Source organism: Pieris rapae, chromosome 8 (genome assembly GCF_905147795.1).
Source record: "Pieris rapae chromosome 8, ilPieRapa1.1, whole genome shotgun sequence".
Lineage (NCBI taxonomy): Eukaryota > Metazoa > Arthropoda > Insecta > Lepidoptera > Pieridae > Pieris > Pieris rapae.
Genome location: NC_059516.1, coordinates 2,294,629 through 2,317,300, shown reverse-complemented (window position 1 = coordinate 2,317,300; position 22,672 = coordinate 2,294,629). Strand labels below are relative to the sequence as shown.

The 22,672-nt window shown below is 33.6% G+C and overlaps 2 protein-coding genes across 4 annotated transcripts; one reads left to right on the top strand and one right to left on the bottom strand.

Moving 5' to 3' along the window:
- Positions 1 to 45: 45 nt before the first annotated feature.
- Positions 46 to 4,572, bottom strand: LOC110995663 (protoheme IX farnesyltransferase, mitochondrial). The gene is made up of 8 exons (XM_022262928.2): positions 4,406 to 4,572; positions 3,956 to 4,080; positions 3,638 to 3,845; positions 3,143 to 3,338; positions 2,885 to 3,060; positions 2,225 to 2,404; positions 1,061 to 1,195; positions 46 to 519 (listed from the first exon to the last, which is right to left on the bottom strand). The coding sequence occupies exons 2-8, from the start codon at positions 4,043 to 4,045 to the stop codon at positions 284 to 286; spliced, it is 1,221 nt and encodes a 406-aa protein (XP_022118620.2). The 5' UTR covers positions 4,046 to 4,080; positions 4,406 to 4,572; the 3' UTR covers positions 46 to 283.
- Positions 4,573 to 5,093: 521 nt separating this feature from the next.
- Positions 5,094 to 22,382, top strand: LOC110995625 (E3 ubiquitin-protein ligase TRIM37). 3 transcript variants are annotated; one of them, XR_006750368.1, is made up of 19 exons: positions 5,094 to 5,313; positions 5,400 to 5,659; positions 6,136 to 6,346; positions 7,194 to 7,402; positions 7,697 to 7,804; positions 8,088 to 8,297; positions 9,474 to 9,653; positions 10,583 to 10,697; positions 11,264 to 11,459; positions 13,613 to 13,763; positions 14,238 to 14,416; positions 14,844 to 14,983; positions 15,852 to 15,957; positions 18,042 to 18,149; positions 18,474 to 18,617; positions 18,929 to 19,102; positions 20,233 to 20,369; positions 20,678 to 22,149; positions 22,188 to 22,382. XR_006750368.1 is itself a non-coding variant. In XM_022262882.2 (18 exons), exons 1-18 carry the CDS (start codon positions 5,266 to 5,268, stop codon positions 20,789 to 20,791), a joined length of 2,790 nt encoding a protein of 929 aa, XP_022118574.2. In that variant the 5' UTR covers positions 5,094 to 5,265; the 3' UTR covers positions 20,792 to 22,382. The 3 variants fall into 3 exon arrangements, 2 of the variants coding, with proteins under 2 accessions (XP_022118574.2, XP_022118575.2); XM_022262882.2 differs by having other exon boundaries at positions 20,678 to 22,382; XM_022262883.2 differs by lacking the exons at positions 18,042 to 18,149; positions 18,474 to 18,617; positions 18,929 to 19,102; ... (1 more) ...; positions 20,678 to 22,149; positions 22,188 to 22,382 and adding an exon at positions 16,710 to 17,266.
- Positions 22,383 to 22,672: the final 290 nt, after the last annotated feature.

Sequence of the window (22,672 nt, the reverse complement as noted above, 5' to 3'; positions counted from 1 at the left end):
TAAATAAAATTATATATAGTCCATTATTTACAAAAAAAAATTACATGCCAGTGCTTTTTTTATATTTATTATCGTGTTAATGACAATTATAGATATGGTAACACTTAATTCAAAAGAGGTTTATGTTAAGTTTTAAATGATTTCTGCAAACTGTATTGGCATAATCTAGCTTTTAAATTGAAAGATACTTATAAAAAAATAACAAACATGTCGTAGATTATTTACGTCGAAAAACACTGGCAACATTGACTAAAAAAAATAAATATTTTTTGCTATAGCAACATTATCGTATGTCATCCGCTTCTTGCGCGGCCACAACTGGCCCTCGCGGTAAAACTGTTATTCTCTTTGGATCCAGTTTCAATTCTTGAGTTTTGAATTCCTTCTCTTGAGTATCCGCTGAACTCCAATATTTCTTGTTGACGAGCATCAGTAACATTAGCGCGGGTAGGTGTATAAGTGAAAATCTAAACAATTTTCTTGAACTACCACTATCTGATTTCTTGTAAAATTGCCAAGCTGTAAAAAATATAGAATGAGAAATGTGAACATCCTTTTACTCTTTACAAGTTACTGATTCATGACTAGTTTTTATGTTCATAATGCAAATTGACGTCTTTATACTAGGATTTTAAGGTCCATTATACAACGCACAAAAATCTTCTAAATTTAGTTACAATAAATTTAGATCAAATCAAATTTCGTTTATACAATTAAGATTCGTATGGGCATGCTAGTGAATGTCAAAAACATTTACAAAATTCGCGAAATAGCAAAACTACGCCATCCGTTCGCAAAACTACCAGGAGGCCTTGTTCTGAGAAGAACGGGCAAGAAACTCGGCAAGTTTTACCCTCCCTCTTTATAACCATAATTCAAAGGAAAATGTCATAAACCACAACGTCATTTAAGTTACATAAGTAAAAAATAAAATAAAAATCTGTTCTACGATTTACCATATTCACCATTACATAGATGAAATTCATGACTTACCAAAAAAGGTTCCTATAGTTTTCTTGTTCTTATATATTAAATTAAAAAAAATATTTACAAAACTTACCTAAGTACGAAAAATAAATATTAAGTGGTAACGATTCGGCCGCGAACCATACGTTGGTAACACCGAGGTAGGGCGCGCCCAGACAAATGGCGGTTATTATACCCGTGTGTCGTAACGCCACTCTGCGACAGAGAGCTGTAAGAAATCGGTCATTAAAGTATCATAGTACAACCAATTTAAAAAAATATATAATACTTTTTCAATTTGTATCACTAAAGTTTTGTGGTTTCACTTATATTCTGGCTTAAAATATAACATGTAGGGTATTTTAGCCCAAAAATTACCTAATAATTTCTTGTACAAATTATGATAACTTCTTGAATTCTAATACAGTAGAGAGTACGCAAAACGGATTGAGTACGAGTCTAAATGATTGGGAAACTGAATCTACCAAAGTAAGCAGAGGACGTGCTCAAATCTCGACCACAAATTTTTGAAGTTATACTTCTTTTGGCGCTATGGAGAAAAATGATGAGAGTGAATTTTAACTATGCGCGCGCACACCAACAATATATATATATATATATAAAATCATTTATTCATGAAGGTACACTTATGAACGTCAAAAAAATAAATATACAGTATATGCTTCTAATTTTACACTTACTGCCAGTTCTCAAATCAAGGGCATGGAAGAAAAGAACTGGCAATCAACTCTACCCCACTCATTTTTGCACGTAAAAGTAAGCAAAGCTCTCAAACTACTTAAACATATAATTTTTTTGTAGGAATACTCGAAAAGGCATATCGTTTTCAAGCAATGTGTAAATATAATTTGTAAAATAGTAAATAATTAATGTTGACGTGATCTCCAAATAAGAACATTTTTTTTAATAGAAGGGGGGTAAACGGGCAGGAGGCTCACCTGATGTTAAGTGATACCACCGCCCATGGACACTCACAATGCCAGAGGGCTCGCCAGTGCGCTGCCGGCCTTTTAATTACGTAATACTTGGACGCCCCAGTAGAGAAGGTCATCCTGAAGAATGGCCGTAAACATAGATATATTACAACAACGTCTTGCATCCGATTTATCAAGTCCATAAAATTACGTGATCTCTAAGGCCATGCACTCACTAGATAAATTCAATAAATCCATATTTGCTTTAATACAAACAATATACTTATATGATTAGTATCATAAGTATTAATTTTTCTACTAACCTGGGTCAGTAACAGCCATCATTCTATAACCCGCGCGTGAATAGTCGGGTCTTAAATTCCAAGACAGTGCATTGAAATGTGGAAATTGCCATGAGTATAGTATGACGCCTAACACTAACGCACCCATGTCTAAGGAACCCGTACAGCCTGCCCAGCCCATTAAAGGGGGAATTGCACCCACTGAAAAAAAAAAATTACTAGAAGAAACTTTCAGAAAAGTTAAAAGCATTTCATATTTTGATGATAAATTAACAAAGATATTGCAATCTAATTTCAGGTACATAAAGAAAATACTTAGTATTCTACTTAGTTCAAAAAGCTGTTTTTAACAAGGAAATATGGGAAATTATAGTCATATTTTCTGAATATAAATAGGTTGTAATATTGTTTGTATAAGTCAATGTCAATAAAAAAGTTGGTCTAAGAAAACAATGATAAATATTAATAATGCTACAGATGGCACGGAATTTCTAGTCTATACTCTATGGCATATTTCAGTTTAGGAATTGTCACGTTTTGTATCAGTGATTGATAGATGGATATAAGGATATTTTTTGACATAAGATAAAATAATTTAAATTAAACCGTATGTCATGTACACAACTTTTGTGATAGAACAATAATTAAAATGTAACATTACAATAAATTATTAAAGCATACCAATGGATCCCAACCATGTATTAACAATGGACATTCTCTTCATGGGTGTGTATATGGATGTATAGAGAACTAAGTTAGTTGCTCCCAAGGCAGCAGTCAGAGGGTTAACTCCTAAGTATAATATACTGAGTCCGGTAGCACTTGTAGCTGCCGCAAAACCTATTGCGTGCACTGGTCTGAAAGAGATTTGGGATCACTACATTAACCACTAGTTATATTTTATGGTTTACATATACCTAAATTAATTAAAATACTCACTCTAGCAAACCCTTAACAAGCACCCGATTTTTAGTTCTCGACATCTGAGCATCAAATGGTACTTCATGGTACTGGTTGATTGAATTAGCCGCTGAACTTACGAGACCTGTGCCCACAGCACAAAGAGCAAAAGTCGAAAATTCAAATGGAGCTGGTGCAAGAGCATATCCAGCCATTGATGTCATTACAACTAAGGCTGAAATAAAATAAAAATATAGCTTATTTATGGACTTTAGGTTCCTCTTTACTTATGTACCTGATCTGTTCAAAAGACTTTTACTAAATTTAACATGTGGTTTTCTGAGTCATTATAAATAGATAGAGCCATGTTGGTTACCATGGTTAGTTTCTATTGGGTACTTATAGTATAATAACCATCGAATAGCAATATAAATGACTTAATATAAGGAAATTACATACTGGTCTTTAAAATAGTAATTATTTTTTATTTGTTTTTCCTCAAAGGTAAAATCACAAATATATTTATACACTTACAAGTTAATCGAAACTTGGAGAGCATCATACAGTAATGGACTAGGTTATTTTTGACATCATGTGTAGGGGTCTCCTTCCACACTCTTGTGTCTTGAGGAACATTTTTACTCTTCTTTTTTATAGTAGATTGAGATTGACTTATCAATGGGTTACTATAAACATGTTTAGAAGTTGATATTCTGGCCAGATGCTGTATTGATTGTTGATTCTAAAATTTAAGAAAATATTAAAAATATTGTTTTCTAAAGAAGGGCCTTTCTCCAATAGTAGTAAGAAATTATTGTAAAATTTCCTTAGACCCAAATAATAATAACTCACACAAGCTTTAAACAGCACAGACTGTGTTGATAACCCATGGAGACCATTTTTAAAACTCAAAGTATAGCAAACCAGCTTAAAATATGTCATTTTATTAATTTTGGCTTCTGTTTTAGGTTAACATCCTGAAATGCATTATTAAATTAGTTTATAAAATTTAAATGTCTTATTACTAAGTTGAATTTGCATCTATAGAGAATAATCTTTATATTCTAATTAACCAATTTATATTGAACAACAGAGGTTACATAATATGTTTGAACATAAAAACATAACATACACAAAACATATTTTACAAAATCGGATTTAATAGTTATATGTATTTTACATAACAAAAAGTATTTAAGTAATAAAATAAATGAATAATCAGCCGTTAAGTTAAAATATTTTTTTTTACATTACTCATTTTAAAATAATATTTCTATTAATTCGTCTTATTTAATAACTTACTTGAGAGTTATTTAAGAAGCCAATTTTGGTATGGCAATTAAATTAAATTGTACTAAACGTATGACAAATAAAAACAATTCTTTCCTAATATAATTCAAAACAGTATTTTTATTTTTAGGTTAATTTCATTTAACCTTGTAACTTATGTATTCGCCTGACAGCTGACTACTGACTTACTATTATACAGCTTTACGTCAGAAAAACAACCACAGAATACTATAACCTAGAATATGTTTTATATAGCTCATACAACGTAATGTACAATGGAAATGGTGAAGTCAGAGGTGGCTCCGGTACCTAAATAAGTTGTAGTTTCAGTTTTTATCCGTTAACAGCTGGAAATTTTTTCTTTCTATCGGGGGGTTTAGTCAAAATTTGTATTAAAATTTGTCGACACGAAACCTCGTTTTATATAGATTTAGTTTTCGATTTTTTACCCTAGTACATAATATAGTATGTACATTTTTAGTGAGTATCTACGATACGCTACACTAGTGTATGTAAAAAGTCGAAGTTAAGGCATTTTGACTAAGCCCCAGCTTGCAAGATGATAAAATACCAAATTCATTGTTATAATTCTATTTTTCTCCTTTTATGGTGTTTTGCATAAGCAGGGGAAAATCGGGAAAATTTTAATTATAAAGATGGCACGTGAAGTGGTAACACTGATTCTAAACTTTGAAGTTTCTATAGTTTTTTTGTTTTTATTTTGATTCGAGATTTGAACGCGGAAGTGGGTACCGTTGTCTGTAGCTTTATTTGTCTTAATTCATATTGCTCGGTTTTTTAAAGTTATAAAAAATGTCTAAATTATGGTAAGTAATAAATTTCCACCGTGGTACGGGTAATTTTCACGAAAAATGGCTTCTAGAGGAGATAAAGGCAATGGCGAGGAACAAATTGTCGAGGTAGGTAAATCGATTTGTCCCACTTAGAAATGACAATCTCTTAACATGACACGATCTCATTGATATAAAGATAATCGTCTTTTCAGACGCTGGCGGAGGTTTTTCGATGCTTCATTTGTATGGAAAAACTCGTAGATGCCCACCTATGCCCGCATTGTTCCAAACTATGCTGTTACGCTTGTGTCCGACGGTGGCTGACTGAACAAAGGTCCCAGTGCCCTCACTGTCGGGCTGCACTCCACCTCCACGAGTTGGTAAATTGCCGTTGGGTGGAAGAGGTCACTCAGCAAATAGAAACCATGCAACAGACAAACTCAGCTACTCAGAGAGAAAGCTTTAGAGATAGGTGATTAAAAATTTATTCTGGTTTGGTTCTTAACAGAGTTGAAAAAGGAGACAAACTCTTATTTACTTCATTTATAAATTCATTTTACAATTACTTAGAAATTTTAGTAAAGAGGAAATTCATTATTTGGACCTAATAAACTTTGAAAAGCTTACCTTAAGGTTAAATTGAATCTATGAATACATGTCAAAACTTGTATTAAATGCTGGCACTCTATGCTATGTCCCAAATACATTGTGCTATTATTATAATGTATAAATAACCAATAATTATTTCATTTTAAAATAATCAATGAATTTTGTTAATATGACTAACTTAAAACTTTTTATATTATATTTCTTAATTAATGGAAATTATGATATTCAAGTCAGTATATTATTTAACATATATATTAAATATTATTAACATTTAATTATGACATCATCAATTATTCTTTAACATCTTATTTTTTCTAATAAGAAATGACTTAATTATAGATGTCCATCCCATCAAGAGCGCCTAACAGTATACTGTTGCACATGCCGTCGGTGTATCTGCCATCAATGTGCTCTATGGGGTGGTACACATTCTGGCCACACATTTAAACCATTGGAAGAGGTGTATGAGCAACATGTGACTCAGATAAAAGATGAGGTTTCCCAATTGAGACGAAGACTTATGGAACTTATGAGTCTAGTGCTAGACGTGGTAAGATAACACTTATTTTGTAAAGGCATATATACAATTACAAAACTGTTTCTTCAGAAAAAATTAATGAACAATGAAGCTTAGATGTTTTAGAATGATTTTGTTTTTTTTTTCATTCTACTACTTACTATTGAAATATTTTTTTTAAATAAGCCTGTATAGAATATTGATTAATGGCCCAAACAAAACTCTTTACAGTTACTTTATACAGTACATAAAATGTAGTCTTGTATATATTAATATTATGTAAATCACATGTTTCCATATATGCTATAAATGTATATCTAAATGGATGCCATTAATTTTCATTCCACAATTCTTATAAGGGTATTTACCAACTAAGATAAATAATGCCTGTTTATATATTGTGTTACAAAGTCCTTTAAAGATTAAGCTATTGGATATATGATTTTCTGAAATAAAATTGTAAAGAAAAGTAAATAGAAAATAACAGTTTCACCCCTATATTATGGACGACAAAATATTAGAGAGAGATAGTTGTCAGTCAGTACAGTTTCCTGTAGGGCTACTTTATAACACCAAGTCCAATCTTTTTTTTAAGTAGTGGTGATCCAATGATTCCGACTGATTCCGTAGCCCTACAAAATATCTTGGTACAAAACTCAGAACTATTATAAAAGTGATATTTACAAATTTTATAAAGAGGAGAAAGTTATGTTTTGTAACGAAACGCTAAAATACTAGACAAATTTCAAAAATCCTTTCACCTTTAGAAATCCCCATCCCCGAGTAACATAGGCTATATATATTTCAGTAATATTAGAAATTCGGGCCACATAGAAAATAATACAGGCATAAAAATAGTTTTTCTCTTGTTTCATATTAGGAACAAAATGTCGAATCTGTTCGAGACGCGAAAGACGAACGAGTACGTGAAATTCGTAATGCTGTGGAACTAATGATCTCACGCCTTGACTCGGCACTTAAGGCTAAGCTTCTCACTCTCATGGGACAGAAGAACAGCCTAACACAAGAGACTGAGCAGTTGGAACATCTCCTTCAAGAAGTTGAACACCAGCTGGACGCTAGTACTAAGTCAGGATCTTGTATATCCAAAAATACCAATTTTTATACCGATCATTCTATGAAGGTCTTAATATAATATTAAAATAGCTTTGTGTACCCAGCAGAACTGATATATTTTTTTTTATACAGGTTTAATACAATAATTAAAATATTATATTTATCGGTTTCAAATATCTAGGAAGATATCGCGAATCTACTTTACAACCGTCTTCAAAAATTGAAAGACGTTTATCAATTGATTCAAATAAAACAATTTAATTTTTACAAGTATAAGGTTGAAATTTATTTTCATGATTGTTACAGATCTGAACTTATCGCTAAAAGTGGGGACTTGTCAAAGATGATTCATCAAGTCCGCAAAAAGCCAATGGCTAGCTTTGTTACTGCGCCAGTACCGGCCGATTTTCACAGGTATATTAACCATGATATAATTTAACCTATTTAATATAACGAAACGTAAAACATGTTTTAAACCAAACGAAAATTAAATAGCTTTTTTTTCAGAGAAATAAAATTATTTTATTAGTAACCTCACTTTTTACGTCTCTTTTTAGATTGATGTTTTAAGTGTCATGTCTGTGACAGCCAAAGTTTTGCTAGCACCATCTATTCCCCCGGATTCTATTTCAAAATTAGTCAATATCCGTGTTATTTACCTTGGGGCCAAAGGTGAAAAAAAAAGTATTTTTTGCAGTGAAATCGTGCCAAGTTACGATAGCAGTACCTTCCCGCTGACGAAATTCACTCAACTTCAGCACGCGGCTGCACCCGTATATTCTGCCCCGCTCCATGTGCACGGCCTTTGCTGGAGGCTGAAGGTCTACCCTGATGGCAACGGTGTGGTTCGGGGGAGCTACCTTTCGGTCTTTTTGGAGCTGAGTGCAGGATTACCGGAAAATTCGAAGTAAGTTTTCTACTTAAGTCATTGAGATTTTTTAATGTATTTATATAAAGCAACCAATAATTAATGTTTCAGTTCTATATAATAATGTAAAAAAAATTTTACAATGTTTTTACGCATTTCGAATTTTTCATATAATTTTTTAAATATTTTGTTTTGAACTATTTCAATATAGTGTGCCTTTAAATAATCAATAAAATTTAATTTACGCCCCGCAAATTTGTGTTAAAGTTAAGGAAATTTGTGAGACAAAATTAAAATGTGCCATTCTGTAATGCAAGTATTTGATTGCAAGCCGTTCTCATCTCAGTGTAGGCAAGAGGTGAGTTGAGTGGAATTTATTCGTTAGTGGCAGTTTGTGGGCATGAGGCTCCTAGGAAATGGTGTTGGGAGATTAACTGAAATAACCTATGTGTTAGAACGTTTAGGAGATTACAAATTCTTAACTTCATACATGAGTTGCGTTCTTCATTATCTGTAGATAAAAATTCAATTTTTTTTTTCAATATAGAACCTAGAGCCTTATATGTCTTGTGTATTTAAATATTTCATAGTGAAAGCGTATTTATTAGCAAATTCTTAAAACTGTAGCAGTATTCCCATAGGGTCAAATAATTATATCGGTTCATAAAATCATAGTTATTTCAGTTTCCCAACTTAGATTTCTAGCGATATTGGGCGTTGAAGCTTATTTTATGTCGAGCATTGGCTGCTGTGAAATGATGCCTCATATCTTCGTGCTTTGCTTTTTGTCTTCTAGAAGAGTGGCGGGTAATTCGTATTAGTCCAGAAAACAAAATGGCTATTTTTATACATTTTGTTATAAAGTACGGGGAGCTGGATTGATATTATAAACGTGAATTAGCATATTTATTTATTCCGTTTAGGGCTATGCAGTCGACTCTCGCTAATTAGAAACTCAAGGGACCAGAGATAAACTTCAAAATAAAATTAAGTATTGGGACCCAAGTAAATAAGAGTTGTTCGAAATTTGTGATTTCCATATTATGTATTAACAATTATAATACAATTAATAAAAAAATATTGCCATAAGAAGTTCCAATTTTTTTTTTGAGTGAGCCACTTAAAAATTTTCGAGAGTCTACTGTATAAATGTATATAGAAAGACATGCTTTTGAAATCCTGGTAATTTCTGGAATAAAATAGAAATCCCCTTAGGTACGAGTATCGTGTGGAGATGCTGCATCAAGTATCACGGGATCCATCGAAGAACATCGTACGCCAGTTTTCGTCTGACTTTGAAGTCGGCGAGTGTTGGGGATACAACAGATTCTTCCGCCTCGATTTGCTCGCTAGCGAGGGATATCTCAACCATGAGACTGATACACTAATTTTAAAGTGAGTTCTCAAAAATATCTGGAATTATAAAGTAATAATAATATTAGTAGGGGCCGATCAAGTATAACGTAAGCAGATTTATTGCAATTTATCACCCCCCTTCCTCTTGTCAGCAAAAGTAAGCTCTCAAAAATAATAGTACAAACCATTTTTTGTAGGAATCCTCGAAAATGCATTTCGTTTTCAAGCATATGCAATGTGCTTGAAAACGAATGGGTAATATGTGTATACAAGTTACTGTTGACGTAATCGCCGAATAAGAAAATCAAAGGCTGCATAGTCCTTACGTTATACTTGATAGGCTCTAAAGTGTCAAAATCGTATTACATCTGTGATAATCTTTTGTTTCTGAGCAGTTTTTATTGTCCTTATATGTGTGCTTAATTAAATTATGTATATATTGTTTTCATAATGAAACACGCCACATCTGACCAATGACGTCTCTAATCGCATTATTTAGCCCATCCCTTTAATCTGGTTATCTGTATAAAATGGCTTCTAGTTTAACATTGAACCTCTTAAGAAGATAAAATTAATATTGGAAATATTCTCAAGTCAATGACATGGAAAACCTATGATTATAATACTTTCAGACTCTTGCGCAAGATGGCGCTTGGAGATTTGGCGCGAAACATGATTTCCGTTTGAAAAATTCTGAATTTGACATGCGGGAGACATAGATATAGACTATAACTATGTTTTTATAAATTTATCTGTGGGTTTAGATATATAATGTTTTGTCAATATTTTTTATTGCCATGATTAGGAATTACAAAAAACTCGACTGAAATGTTTCCGAACCAATTCGACTTAAAGCGGCCCAATTCTTAAAAGGCTGGCATCGTACTTGTGAGCCTTAACATCAGATGAGCATCGGGTTCCTTAAAAAAATATCACGTTAAAGGATATATGAAGAAAATCAATTTCAGGTTTCAAGTTCGTCCGCCAACGTTCTATCAACGTTGTCGTGATCAGCAGTGGTACATTAACCAGTTAATAACTTTGCAGAATCAACATATTCTGCAAATTAATGATCTCAAAGAGGTACTACAGATATTTAATATACATATTTCGCGTCCAAGAATGATTTTTATAGGAAATTACTTAATGAAATTACCAATTCATAAGTTTGTTGCACAACGTTATCTTTTATTTGTATTTTTATATTCATTTATAAGTTTTAAAAGAAGTGTACGCAAAAAAGTTATGCAAGAAAATATGACTACAAACTTTTACACACATACACATCAATTATAGAACAAGCAAGCTAGCAAGGGAAAAATTAAACAAACAACCACAAAATAGAAACTAAAACAAAAAAAACTAATCATAAACACAAATAATAATAACTAAAAATAAATGAAAACTTAAACCTCATTAACTTTTCGAGATATGTATGAGAAAACTGGATGCGTGTTCTATTTTTTGCGAATGACCTGCCTGTCAAACTATATGACAACTGAATTTACTTAACAGAGCTAATAGACAATAATTGGACACTATTTGCACTACACACCTGGACTAATCAATGTCAATTACTAATCACTTGCACTCGCACTAATCGAAGTGAATACAAGTCTTTATATATGTTATCATATACAATGTTACAGCGTCTTAATTTAGAGATGTCTCGCAACTCAATGGCTGCAACTAGAGCCTCGAATGGCTCGGTGACGTCACAAAATCCCAATGAGACTGAAGGCCAGGCCAACCAAGTGGATTTAAACACCACAGACTCCTCAGTGTTAACCCAGTACAAGTTCACGCCGCAGTCTGTCATCGCTAGCCCGCGATTGATGAGCCCCGGTAAGTTATTCAGAAAATTCAGCCCAACGCTTTTTTCTTGCAGACGCTTTTTCCATAATCAATTTAAAAAAAAAAACGCACACTATCGATTCAAACCTTTATACTAACACTCCTTAATATCTTGTCAACCTGTTCTATGCTGAAACGGAAAGTGTTCTTTTTGTGCAAAAGCAGTTTAATTGTATATTGTGACTTATACTGAAATTATACTCAAGTGTTAAAAGGCTGGCAGCGGTCCATGGGCGGCGGTATCACTTAACATCAGGTGAGCCTTCTGCCCGATTGCCCCCAGTACTATAAAAAAAAACATGTCAAAAAGAAGAAAGTGGCAGCCCACGACACAGGGAATCCTAGTGCACTTTTATTTAACTTAATATCCTGTTATTATATATAATAACTAGCGACCCGCCCCGGCTTCGCATGGGTGCTATGCTGATACTAAATACACCACAGAAAATCTGTGAACGTTGTATATAAAAATGTGGGTTATCCATAAGAGATAGACATATACGATCACGACTTTTCTGTAGACCTTTTCAATGTGTACAATACTTAGTGCATTATTTTGATAAAACTCGTAGGGTTTAGCCTGCGTTTGCAATGTAAGCGGAAAAAATGTAATTATTTACGACATCACATTAGAAACCTCAAAAATAACAGTACTTCTCCACTATTAAATGGATGTTATTATACGTATAAACCTCTTGAATCACTTAATCTAATAAAAAAATCCGCATCAAAATCCGTTGCGTAGTTTCAAAGATTTAAGCATACAATCTCTGTCATAGGGACAGAGAAAGCGACTTTGTTTTATAATATGTAGTGATAAAACTTTTCTTTATTTCTTTCTATGTGAAATTGAACTAAAATAATATTAAAAGCCAGTAAAAAAATTAACATTTTCTTTAATAATATATAAGCGTGCAGGGTTCGAATCTACGACTTTCATTCGTTAGTCGTAGTTTAGAACCCTGGCTGTGCACCAATATAGTATATTTCATTACAAGTGCGGAAAGCCTGTCATTGCAACGAGTTCCGACGAATGTCTACCCGAGCCGAGGCGCAGCCGAAGGTGAGGGTTGACAGTCGGGACAAGTTGCAATGACGGTTCCGCACGTGTACTGAACGACTATTTTTAATACAGTTGCGAAAAAATTAAACTATTTACTTTTTTTCTCTTCTCTCTACGGAATTAATCCATTGCACGTAGATATGTTACATATTTCCGGTAAATTGTTCTACGAAGCATTTTGTGCAATTATACTGAGTTCGGGTGGTATTCATTCAAACAAAATATCGTCGAAATTACTCATTTTGTGCAACAAATAACTCAACTCGAAAGAACATTTTTGGAAAATGGCGCCAACCGCAAAGAATATGAGCAAAGCTTGATTTTTCTTTTCTTCACCCATTCTGGGTAGGCAAAGGGAACTTGGCCCATACAGCCAATTCTTCAGTATACTATTTTTATTGAAATCTAACTCATTGAGTCCAATCATTAAAACTTCTGTGATTTTTTTTTAGTAAAAACTTCATGGTTAGTTTTTTCTTTTTAATATTTTTTTTATTGATATGAAATAAAATAAACCTAACCTAACTTATTGAATCCAATTATTAGTAAACTTTTTAAAAATACGTATGTGCATATATTATAAAATTATTTTTAATATTTTTTTAATTGATATGAAATGAAAAGAAACCTAACCGACCTTATTGAATCCAATTATTATAATATTTAGAAATCATATATCATAAAAACTTCTATGAATCTTTTTAATAAAACCTTCGTGGTTGGTTTTTTCTTTTTAATACACATTGTTTTGACAGTTGGCAAAGAAAACGCACGAGTGCGGGAATGGCAAAGAAAAAGCACGAGTGTGTAATAGCCCACTTTCCGAACGCTATACCTCCCTGCAATATGCCACTTTTTGAGCAACTGTATTAAAAAATTTATTTCAATTTAACATACGCTGGAGCGGTAAAAGAAAACATCGAGACGAAACCGGCTTGCCATAGACACTGGCATAGACACAGGAGGCTGATCACCTACTTGCCTATAAGATTGACAGATGAATGAAACAGATTAAAAAATTAGAGGGCCAGACTTAAAAGGTTGCGCCACTGATTATTTTTCATTTAAAATTTGCTTTCAGGCATTTTAAATAACGCGTTGTTTGAAGAGAGCTGTGCAAGCGGCGTGTGTCGTAACAGTATGAACTCGGACGCGTGTTACGGCGACTACGCACATCCCGGACGGGTCAATCAGCACGCGTTGGACGCGTATAATCTACCCTCCACTTCGAGGTATTTTTATAACCATAACTAACTACGCTAAAGTCGACAGTTGTTTGCTTTCAGTGCGTAATTTCCGGTTTTTTCAGTGTAAACAAATTCCACGTAGATTTAATTGAAAATAAAGCCTTGAAGAAATCTATGGCGTTTCCCATCCGATCCCTTAGCTCGTAACAATATTTGTATGTATTATTATTGCTACTTTTTCTTTAGATTTTATTTTATGTTAGTTATAGTGACTTGATATTTTGAGTTTTTTTCTTCTGTTAATTAATTTTGCATTTCATGTATAATAAAAGTGTTTCTTTTTCATTGTTCCACATTAGGGTTGCCTGGAAGAAATCGCTTGTAAGCGATAAGGCCGCTCGTTGCCGTATAACTTTTGTTACCTGCGTATTTTTATGTGTATGTTTTCGAATAAGCTTTTATAGCTTATATCAAGTTCTGAATATTTAGCGTTAAGTCTGTTATTTAATTTATGTTTAGATCAACAAGTTCGGTCCGATCGTGCACGCAAAGTCCGTCAGTGGCAGGAATACATTCAGCTTTATCTCCTGGATCGAATTCGCGAATTCGAAGGGAACGGCCGGAAAGGGCTGATCGATCCGATCGGATGCACAGACCTGATCGATTGCCCCCGCCTGATAAAGACACCCATCTCACGGGTAAGGTTTAGGTATTTAAATAATAATAGAAGCCTTTTATATTATTTATTTGAAATAAACTCTCGCGTGTATTGTATCTTGGGCACTAGTTTAATACTTTATTATATTTAAATATTAGTTTAAAACCGATTTTAACGTAACTTGACTCGGAACGGCACAGAAGCATTTATACAGTGAAAAATAAACTAGTTTAAGGGTCTTTTTCAAGGTCCGGATAAGTTTCAAATAAGCTATTTATTACTTATTGGTAGGATAAACAGTATTTTTGCGTTTCATGACTGACAGATAGCGCTATTCTTCATGAAACGCGAAGTATATTAAAACTTTTATCTTTCGAATAATTTATGTGTGGCATTGCTATTTGGTACTTTATCCATACATTGTGAAAAAGGCTCTCAATATGGTTAAATGATTTGTATTTGAATAGGTGTAGCGAGTACACCAATAACGGAAGCCTCAGGGGGATGCGCCGGCGCACTCTGTACGTCAATTTCTTCTCCCGAGTTGCACAGTGCTGTTCCGCCGGCCACTGCGCCTGGGAATTCTGAGTCTAGCAGTGATACCGGGGTAAATATGATGTCCTAACATTACCACTATATTAAAGTTTCAGTCAATAGGTATATGCATTTAAAAAAAATGCGTGTTTTACATTTAAAAATTAAAGTTTTGAATCGATAGTGAACATTTTGTTTTTAAGTATGAGTCTAACAGTTATAGGTTTGAATTCGTTATACTATTTTGATGAGTAGCCCAAAACAAAAAGTTTTTCAATAGGAAATATAAAGTCCAGTAGCAAATAGGTTTCCCATAGGATATGTCCACATTTTAAGGATCGTTATACTCACTTAAATGTTATTGCTTGCGGCGGCGTCCATGCGTCGGGTTATCTCTATCCCTAAAATATAGCGAGGGGGCCGATGGCTGGCCATGCGTCATACTCGTGAACGGGTGCTACTTGTGGTGACTGGTCGTACTTGAATTCGTGTATGCGGTGATATTAGTTGTTTCCTCTACGTATTTGCATGTTGTTCTCACGAGTATGTAAGTGCGTGCTCCTATTTCACCATGCCTCCTGCTGATAGAGGACAAATCTTTGTTTTCAATTTATTTTATTATTCTTTATCACTTATGGTGTAATAGTTGCAGCTCCTTACAAACGTTGTGTAAAAGAAAAAACTTGGCGATTAAAAAGAGTGGCGGAGAGTTTATTGCCAGTTCTTCTCTTCCGTTCGACGCCCTTGATTTGAGAACTGCCAGTAAATGTAAAATTAGAAACATTTATTGTATATTTCATTTTTTGACGTGCATAGGTGTACATTATGTTACCTACATGAATAAACGATTTTTTAATTTGAATATATAAAGTCCAGTAGCAAAAATGTTTCCAATAGGATATAGTCCTCCAATCAATAGATATATTAGTTTTGACTTGCAGGAAATAATGTTCAGTGAATTGGACGGGTTTGTCGACGAAAACAGCGTAAATCACATCGAAGAGAATTCCAACGAAGAGAATGACGTCGACGAAGAAACTATGTCTGGTAAGAAATTGTATTTCTCTAAAAGCGACGCGTCATTTATGAAACTCTGTAAACCTTTCATTAACTTCTCATTATCGTACCAAAAACCAGGACCGCATTGTTTTTCATACAAATGCAAAGCGAGATTCGATAGAAGTCATCTCCAAATAGCTTAGGGCTGGCATCGAATTAAATAATATATATTTCCATATACTAAATACATGATATGTGCTAAGCTCCTGATAGACTTGCAGACGGTTTTGATTTGCCACTTATATTTACTATGTAGGAATATAAAAACATAATAATAATTTAATTTTATAGAACTTAGATCAGTAGATTAAAATCAATAAAAAAGCAACGAAAATATTTGTTACGCTTATTCCAGTAAGGAATAAAATGCAAATGGCGGAATGCAACATGGCATTTAGTCTGTGGCGGCTGTATACCACAGTTTAGAATAGTCTGTGGGAAGGCTTAGGGCTGCACATAAAAATTAATTCCCGTAGATTAAAGTATTTTAAAATTTGAGAACATTTTACGCAAATAGATACGAGATTTCTGCAAATCACTGAAATTTTTATACACTTGTATCCTAATGTTTACAGGGTTACATATAGACTTTATATATCTAATTAGAGTTTATATATATATTTGGTTGGGTCGCGTTCGCGGTCTGTTTATAATTATGTTCTTGCATGAAAATGTACTAAGCCTTTCTATCACATTTCTTCAATGAATCCTTCCAACATCCAATGCTTTTGCTCACACAGTCGGCTCATCAGCGAGTTGTTCCTGGTGCGCTTTGGCTGAATCACCGACGCTTGGCTCCGCTAATTCTGCTCGCTCTGCGCACTCTGCTCACTCTGCTCAATCTGCACGCTCGTACCCTTATCCTGAATTGGCTGAGTCGCCCCCTTCCCTTTGCTCTGATGAACCCCCTAGACGTCGAAGAAAATCCTATTGCAGACCGCACGCAACGCGCGACACACCGTATACGCGGCCTTAGGCGATTAATTTTGTAAAAACTTTGAAAAAAATTGATCTTTTCAATTTAGTTTTTATTTTAAATATTATTTCAGTACGTATGAAATTATTAGTGTTATGATGGCAGTGCTCCAAATTTTATTTTATTTTAGAATTTAAATGATTTTTTCAATTTCTTTAAGTATCTCATGGTTCATAAGAAAATCACTACCAAAGGAAAAAGATTTGGTACACGACACAAGAATTACCAAATCCCAAAGTTTTTAATAAATAAACTAGTATAATTTCAGATATTTACTTAATAATAAAGAGATAATAAATTGATTACAGTATTTTTTATCTCTCTCACTTTCAATGATGTTTTTAATTACATTTAATTCAAATAGTAATAATTTCTAAAAAATTTCTCCCATTTATATATGATTTATAAGAATTACTTTGTGTTTTTTCAAATAAACAATAGAGAAAATTTTCGTTTTATTCATACAAAAGTAAAATCGATCAATAATAATTAATGTTAAATAATTTTATATTTACTTTAATTCACTTGTATTAGAAGTTTTCTTTGAGGAGACGTTTTTACAATGTTAAAGAAAAATAATAAGTAATATTCCACATACTTTGCTTGACCGGTTAGAGCGTCGCTTTCATGGATATTATTATTGCCAGCCTGGAGGCTGACCAGGCAAGTGCCTATTAGATTTAAAAATGAACATGAAACAGATTCAGAAATCTGAGGTCAGGACCTAAAGAGGTTGTAGCGCCACTGATTTATTTTTATTTATGAACGATAAATTATTATCTAAAGTAGGTATAACTCCTAAATCCCTCATTTCATGGACCTAGAGTAGTACTCAATCGATAGTGTATTTATAGGGGACTAGGAGTTTCATTTTCGAGAAAGTAATTTCTTGGCATTTAGAACCATTTTATGATCGCACCACCTCTGTATACCCACGACGTCACTTTAAGAATAATGCACCCTTAATAATTTATTAAAAGATAGTCTTGAAAGTCGATCATACTTTAATCAAGTTTCAGGAGCTGTCAAACATTTTTTTCTTAGCCATTGGCCATAATCTGTTATGCTGTAAATAAAATGTAAATTGTGTGTTAAGGCGAGAATGACATAGAGGGTGCGGTGGGCGGTAGCTGTTACAGCACTGAGGCGGACATTTTGAATCGTTTACTCTATGCGGTAAGGGGCCGCGGAGTCACTCCAGCAGGTAATTTATGGCGCTTAAGATATTTAATTTACGTTTCTACTATTAACAAATCAGTTGGGTTATCGGATATCGGTATGTGGACTCTGTTTCCGCATTTAGACGCTCAATAGGTCCATTGTACGTGAAGTCCTGGCTAACTAAGCCAGCCTCCTTCCAAAAACAGAAGTTTCCTGGGCACCAGGATCATGGCTCATTGTTCCGAGGATTAACGTTTCTACGTTGTTAAGCCACAGCCTGGCATTCAGGAACTATCAAGGGAAACCTTATGATAGCTCCTGGATAAATAAATAAATAAACAAAATTAATGAAGTTTTTGATTGGCAGGAAGTGACGGTACTACCGTTGCAGTCCCATCCTCTAACCGAAGTGATGACCCTCAGCTGTCAACAGCTGCTCATACTGATATGCTGCTTCTAAATCTCATGAAGATTAATGGACTGACGCCTAAGACCACGAAACCTCAAAATGGTATATTTTATTATTATCTCGTCGAATTCCTTATATATAAATTATACAAACAAAACTCTCGACTTGGTTAAATGTTTAAAATTTATTTATAATCAGTACTTACCTAGTTGTTCGTATGCGATAACCACGAAATGTAAAATTTGTATATTTTATTTTTTGCAATTTATAATTCAAATGAATAATTTGTCTTATTAAAATACAAGGAAATGGCTGACACACGAACACAAATTATATTAGAATATAGAAATTAGTAAAAAAAAGTTAAATGGAATGTTTTTTTTATTAAATTGAATGTGTTAATGTCCTTTCAGCAGCCAAACGCAACTGGTCCTCGCGTACCCAATCGGCGGAAGAAGTGTGCAGTCGCGGGGCAAGGGGAGGCGGACGTAGCACGGGTCGCACGCGCTCGTTGCGACGGCCACACCCCTCCACGCTCGCTGCTATCTCCTTTAGGATGTCCTCTGGACAGATATTGCCCGATAACAGTACGTATTTTGAGTTAGTATGTTCAGGGGGTCTAGTCAAGACAGATTAACAGTAGTGTATGTAGAAAGTCGAAAACTAAATTTGTATGAAAATGACAGCTGTAGTTGCGGCGGTGCGAACTGTCGACACTAGCTGTCATTGTCATTATCAAATTTAGTTTTCGACTTTCTACATACACTACTGTTAATCTGTCTTGACTAGACCCCCTGGAGGCTATTTATAATTCTTTTTGGGGAAAAGGGAAAACCCCAGACGCTCTTTTATCTCTGCATTTTAATAAATTTAAGAAATGTATTAAAGAAAAGCTGTGTAAAAAGGCTTACTATAAATTTAACGATTATCTAGTTGATGAAAGGGACTGGGATTAGTGCTAGGCAGGCTTCTTATTCATTTGCGATTTTTTTTTTGAAATAAGTGTTGTTTGATGATTTGCTATTTTAAAGAGAATTTTTACGCCGGCTTTTTCTCTCGGCTTACACCCTCTGTTTTCTTTGCCGATGAGTAGGGATGCCTACATATTAAAATTTAATGACGTGGAATAAGTATCTAATATCTTTACGTTCCAAAATAAAAAAATTATATGTTTATTCACAAACCCTCGGTACGCTGATACATTGTGCTGACATGAATAAAATAATTTAAATTTTAAATAAGCTATGAAAATCTGAACAGCCTAGGAACATCAAATTGTGAATCAAAACCATTCACACACAAAAATCATCAAAACATCTCCAGCTGTTTAAGAAACACGCACAGAAGATGTATGTATATAATGATTTTTATTTATTCTTATTTATAAGATTTTCGTTAGTTTAGACATTAATATGCGTCCTTCATTTGACGTATTCCTATTATATATATAATAAGCTGTAAAAAGTCAAGTGACGTGTAGCAGTGGGGTATACTGGACTAAACTGGTTTTCAGGCTATATAAGCACGGCGCGCTGTATGGTCGGGTGGACTTCTTCGACGCTCGCATTAGATGTAGGACGTTACTACTGTTGTTGAATTTGTGGTTATTCGTTGTGTAATCTAATTTGGTTATTTTTAGTAATTTTATTCGTTAATTTCTTACTATATATATATATATATATATTTGAAGCCTTTCACCAAAATTGAGGTCTCACAGTTAGATCGAGCCGTGGTTCGTCATGTAGCCGCGTGAGCAGTCGGCCGAGTAGTCCCGGCCGATCTCCCACTCACTGCAATTGGCCCAACGCTGAACTTAGCGATAATGATGACGTCGAGGCCATACTTGACTACAATGTGAGTCCCAATTATTAATAATAAATAAAATCTAACAGAATTTCTTCTGAACCGATTTCGAAAACAGGATTGTTGGTATTGTTCATACATACAGTTACGAATTTTATTTATTTGCACTTGGTTGCATGAAAAAAAATAACACAATACATAAATTATAAATGACAAAAAGGGCATAACAAAATGATATATGATGAAAAAAATAGAATCTTAATCTAAAATAATACAAAAAAATAAACTAAAAACTAAAAAGCTAATCACAAGGATTCATGAATGGCGATGCAATATTTATATAGGTACGTTGTTTTCAGGATAGCCTATTTGATATGCTCCTCAATAGCCTGTCCCTAGACGGGACTACTGGCGAAGAAGCACCTCCCGTTCAGCCCTGGAGCCCCGCCAGAGATCCTCCTAACCACGATTGACGCACCCGCGAGTACCGGCACTAATGTCGGTACTATATTGGCCGGTTTTACATGCATTTTCCAACTAATTAAATGACATTTTATTTGCAGTTAGCGGTGACGCAACAGCCAAATCTGGTTCATGTTTGTGTATATTGTTTCCCCCTTACTCATAAAATCTACATTGGAATAATACGTAGACTAGATACGTTGGTTACTATGGCTACCATTTTTTAGAAAAAAAAAACAAATCTATACGAAACACCGTTATCTTTTGTTTTTGACACGATTCTAATTAAACTATTTTAACTCGCATTCCAACAGCAAAAACACAATTTGGACGAAAGAGATGAATGAAAGTGATTTGGGGGATAGGAATTACGTAACTTTTTTTGACTCTATCGAACGAAGAAATAGTCGTAGATCTTTGTAGCGTATGTAAGGATATAAAAATAGTGAACGATGATTTTCAAATGAAATTGATTTAAATGTTCGATTATGGATGTGTAGTACAAATTATAATTGATATTAGAAATAGTTATTGAGTGTGCTTTTTGCAATTATTGAAGAATTTATTTAATACTCGCTAGAGAACAAGACTTGCCTTGACTTCGGCTACTTTCTTACTGACAGCTCTAAAATTGATGGGGCTATTTGGCCATTAGCTATTTACTCTCTAAATAGCCTTGCTTCTAAACTAAGTTGCCTATTCAGAAAACTCTTTGCTAGTCAGTACAAACGTAGCCAAAGTCGTCCTGTACAGTTAGGTTAAGTGTTTAGTTGTATCGGGTTATGTCAAAATCTCAAATATTCATGGTTATATTTTATTATGATTCGAAAAAAGATATTCTCGTCTAAGAGTCCGTATTCCAAAAATCCTTATCAAAATCGACATCATTTTAATGTTGTTCTAAACGAAGTCGTCGTCAACGGACTGTAATTCAAATTTATGTAACGGGATTACAAATGCTGTGATTAAAAAAATGCCTTCAATTTAATTTTTCATATTTGAAATAAATTGCGTGTTTTTTATAAAAACACTGGGTTAAATTTTGAAAGAAACATTCAAGTGTTGGAAGTTTTGATTCATGTTGAATATTGACTTGACATTGTCCGAAATGATTTTTTTTTCACATATTTAACTTTGCGTGAACATTCCTATTGTATTGAATAAATCATAATATAAAGGGTTATACTAGAATGTGATTGATTTTGTCTTTCGATTTGCGATGGTCAATAATTTTGGGAAGATCTAAAACTATAGAGGTAATTTGAATTTGTCCAAGATAAAAATGAATAGTCTATGGATAGATTCAAATGACTCATTTTTAGCATAACATTTTCTTGTTTAATGTGTCAAATACCAACGCAAATGTATTGTCAATCGCAATTGACAGTTTCGTTGTTAGAGTGACAGGTCAACCGTAGTGAGACGCTTACGTGCAATGACTAGAACGTATATAAAATATGAGTTAATATATTGAAACAAATTGATCTTGTGTAACATAGGAACCCCTTTTCCAGTTTCTTCAGTCAGTGTTTATTGTTTTAATTTCGTAAGGAAATTCCTTTGCTTATTATAGCCAGTCTTTAAAATAAATGTATTGATGAATATTGTCTTTTATTTACGCCCCACAGATTTACACTAACGCATAAAAACGTTAGATTATTTGTTTCAAGCAACAGAATATGTCGAGAGAATTAATAACGGTAGTACTGAAAGTTAGGATAATAAGTAATAAGAAAACATAATATGTATACCAAATTTAAGCTATATATTGTTAACATTTGTAAATATTAGAAATCAACGGGCTTTATTGTTGTTAAATTGTAACCTAAGTTAGTATCCGGGTTGATCTTCAAGTGTCAACCCGGTTATATATTTTCAAAAAAATTCTCCAA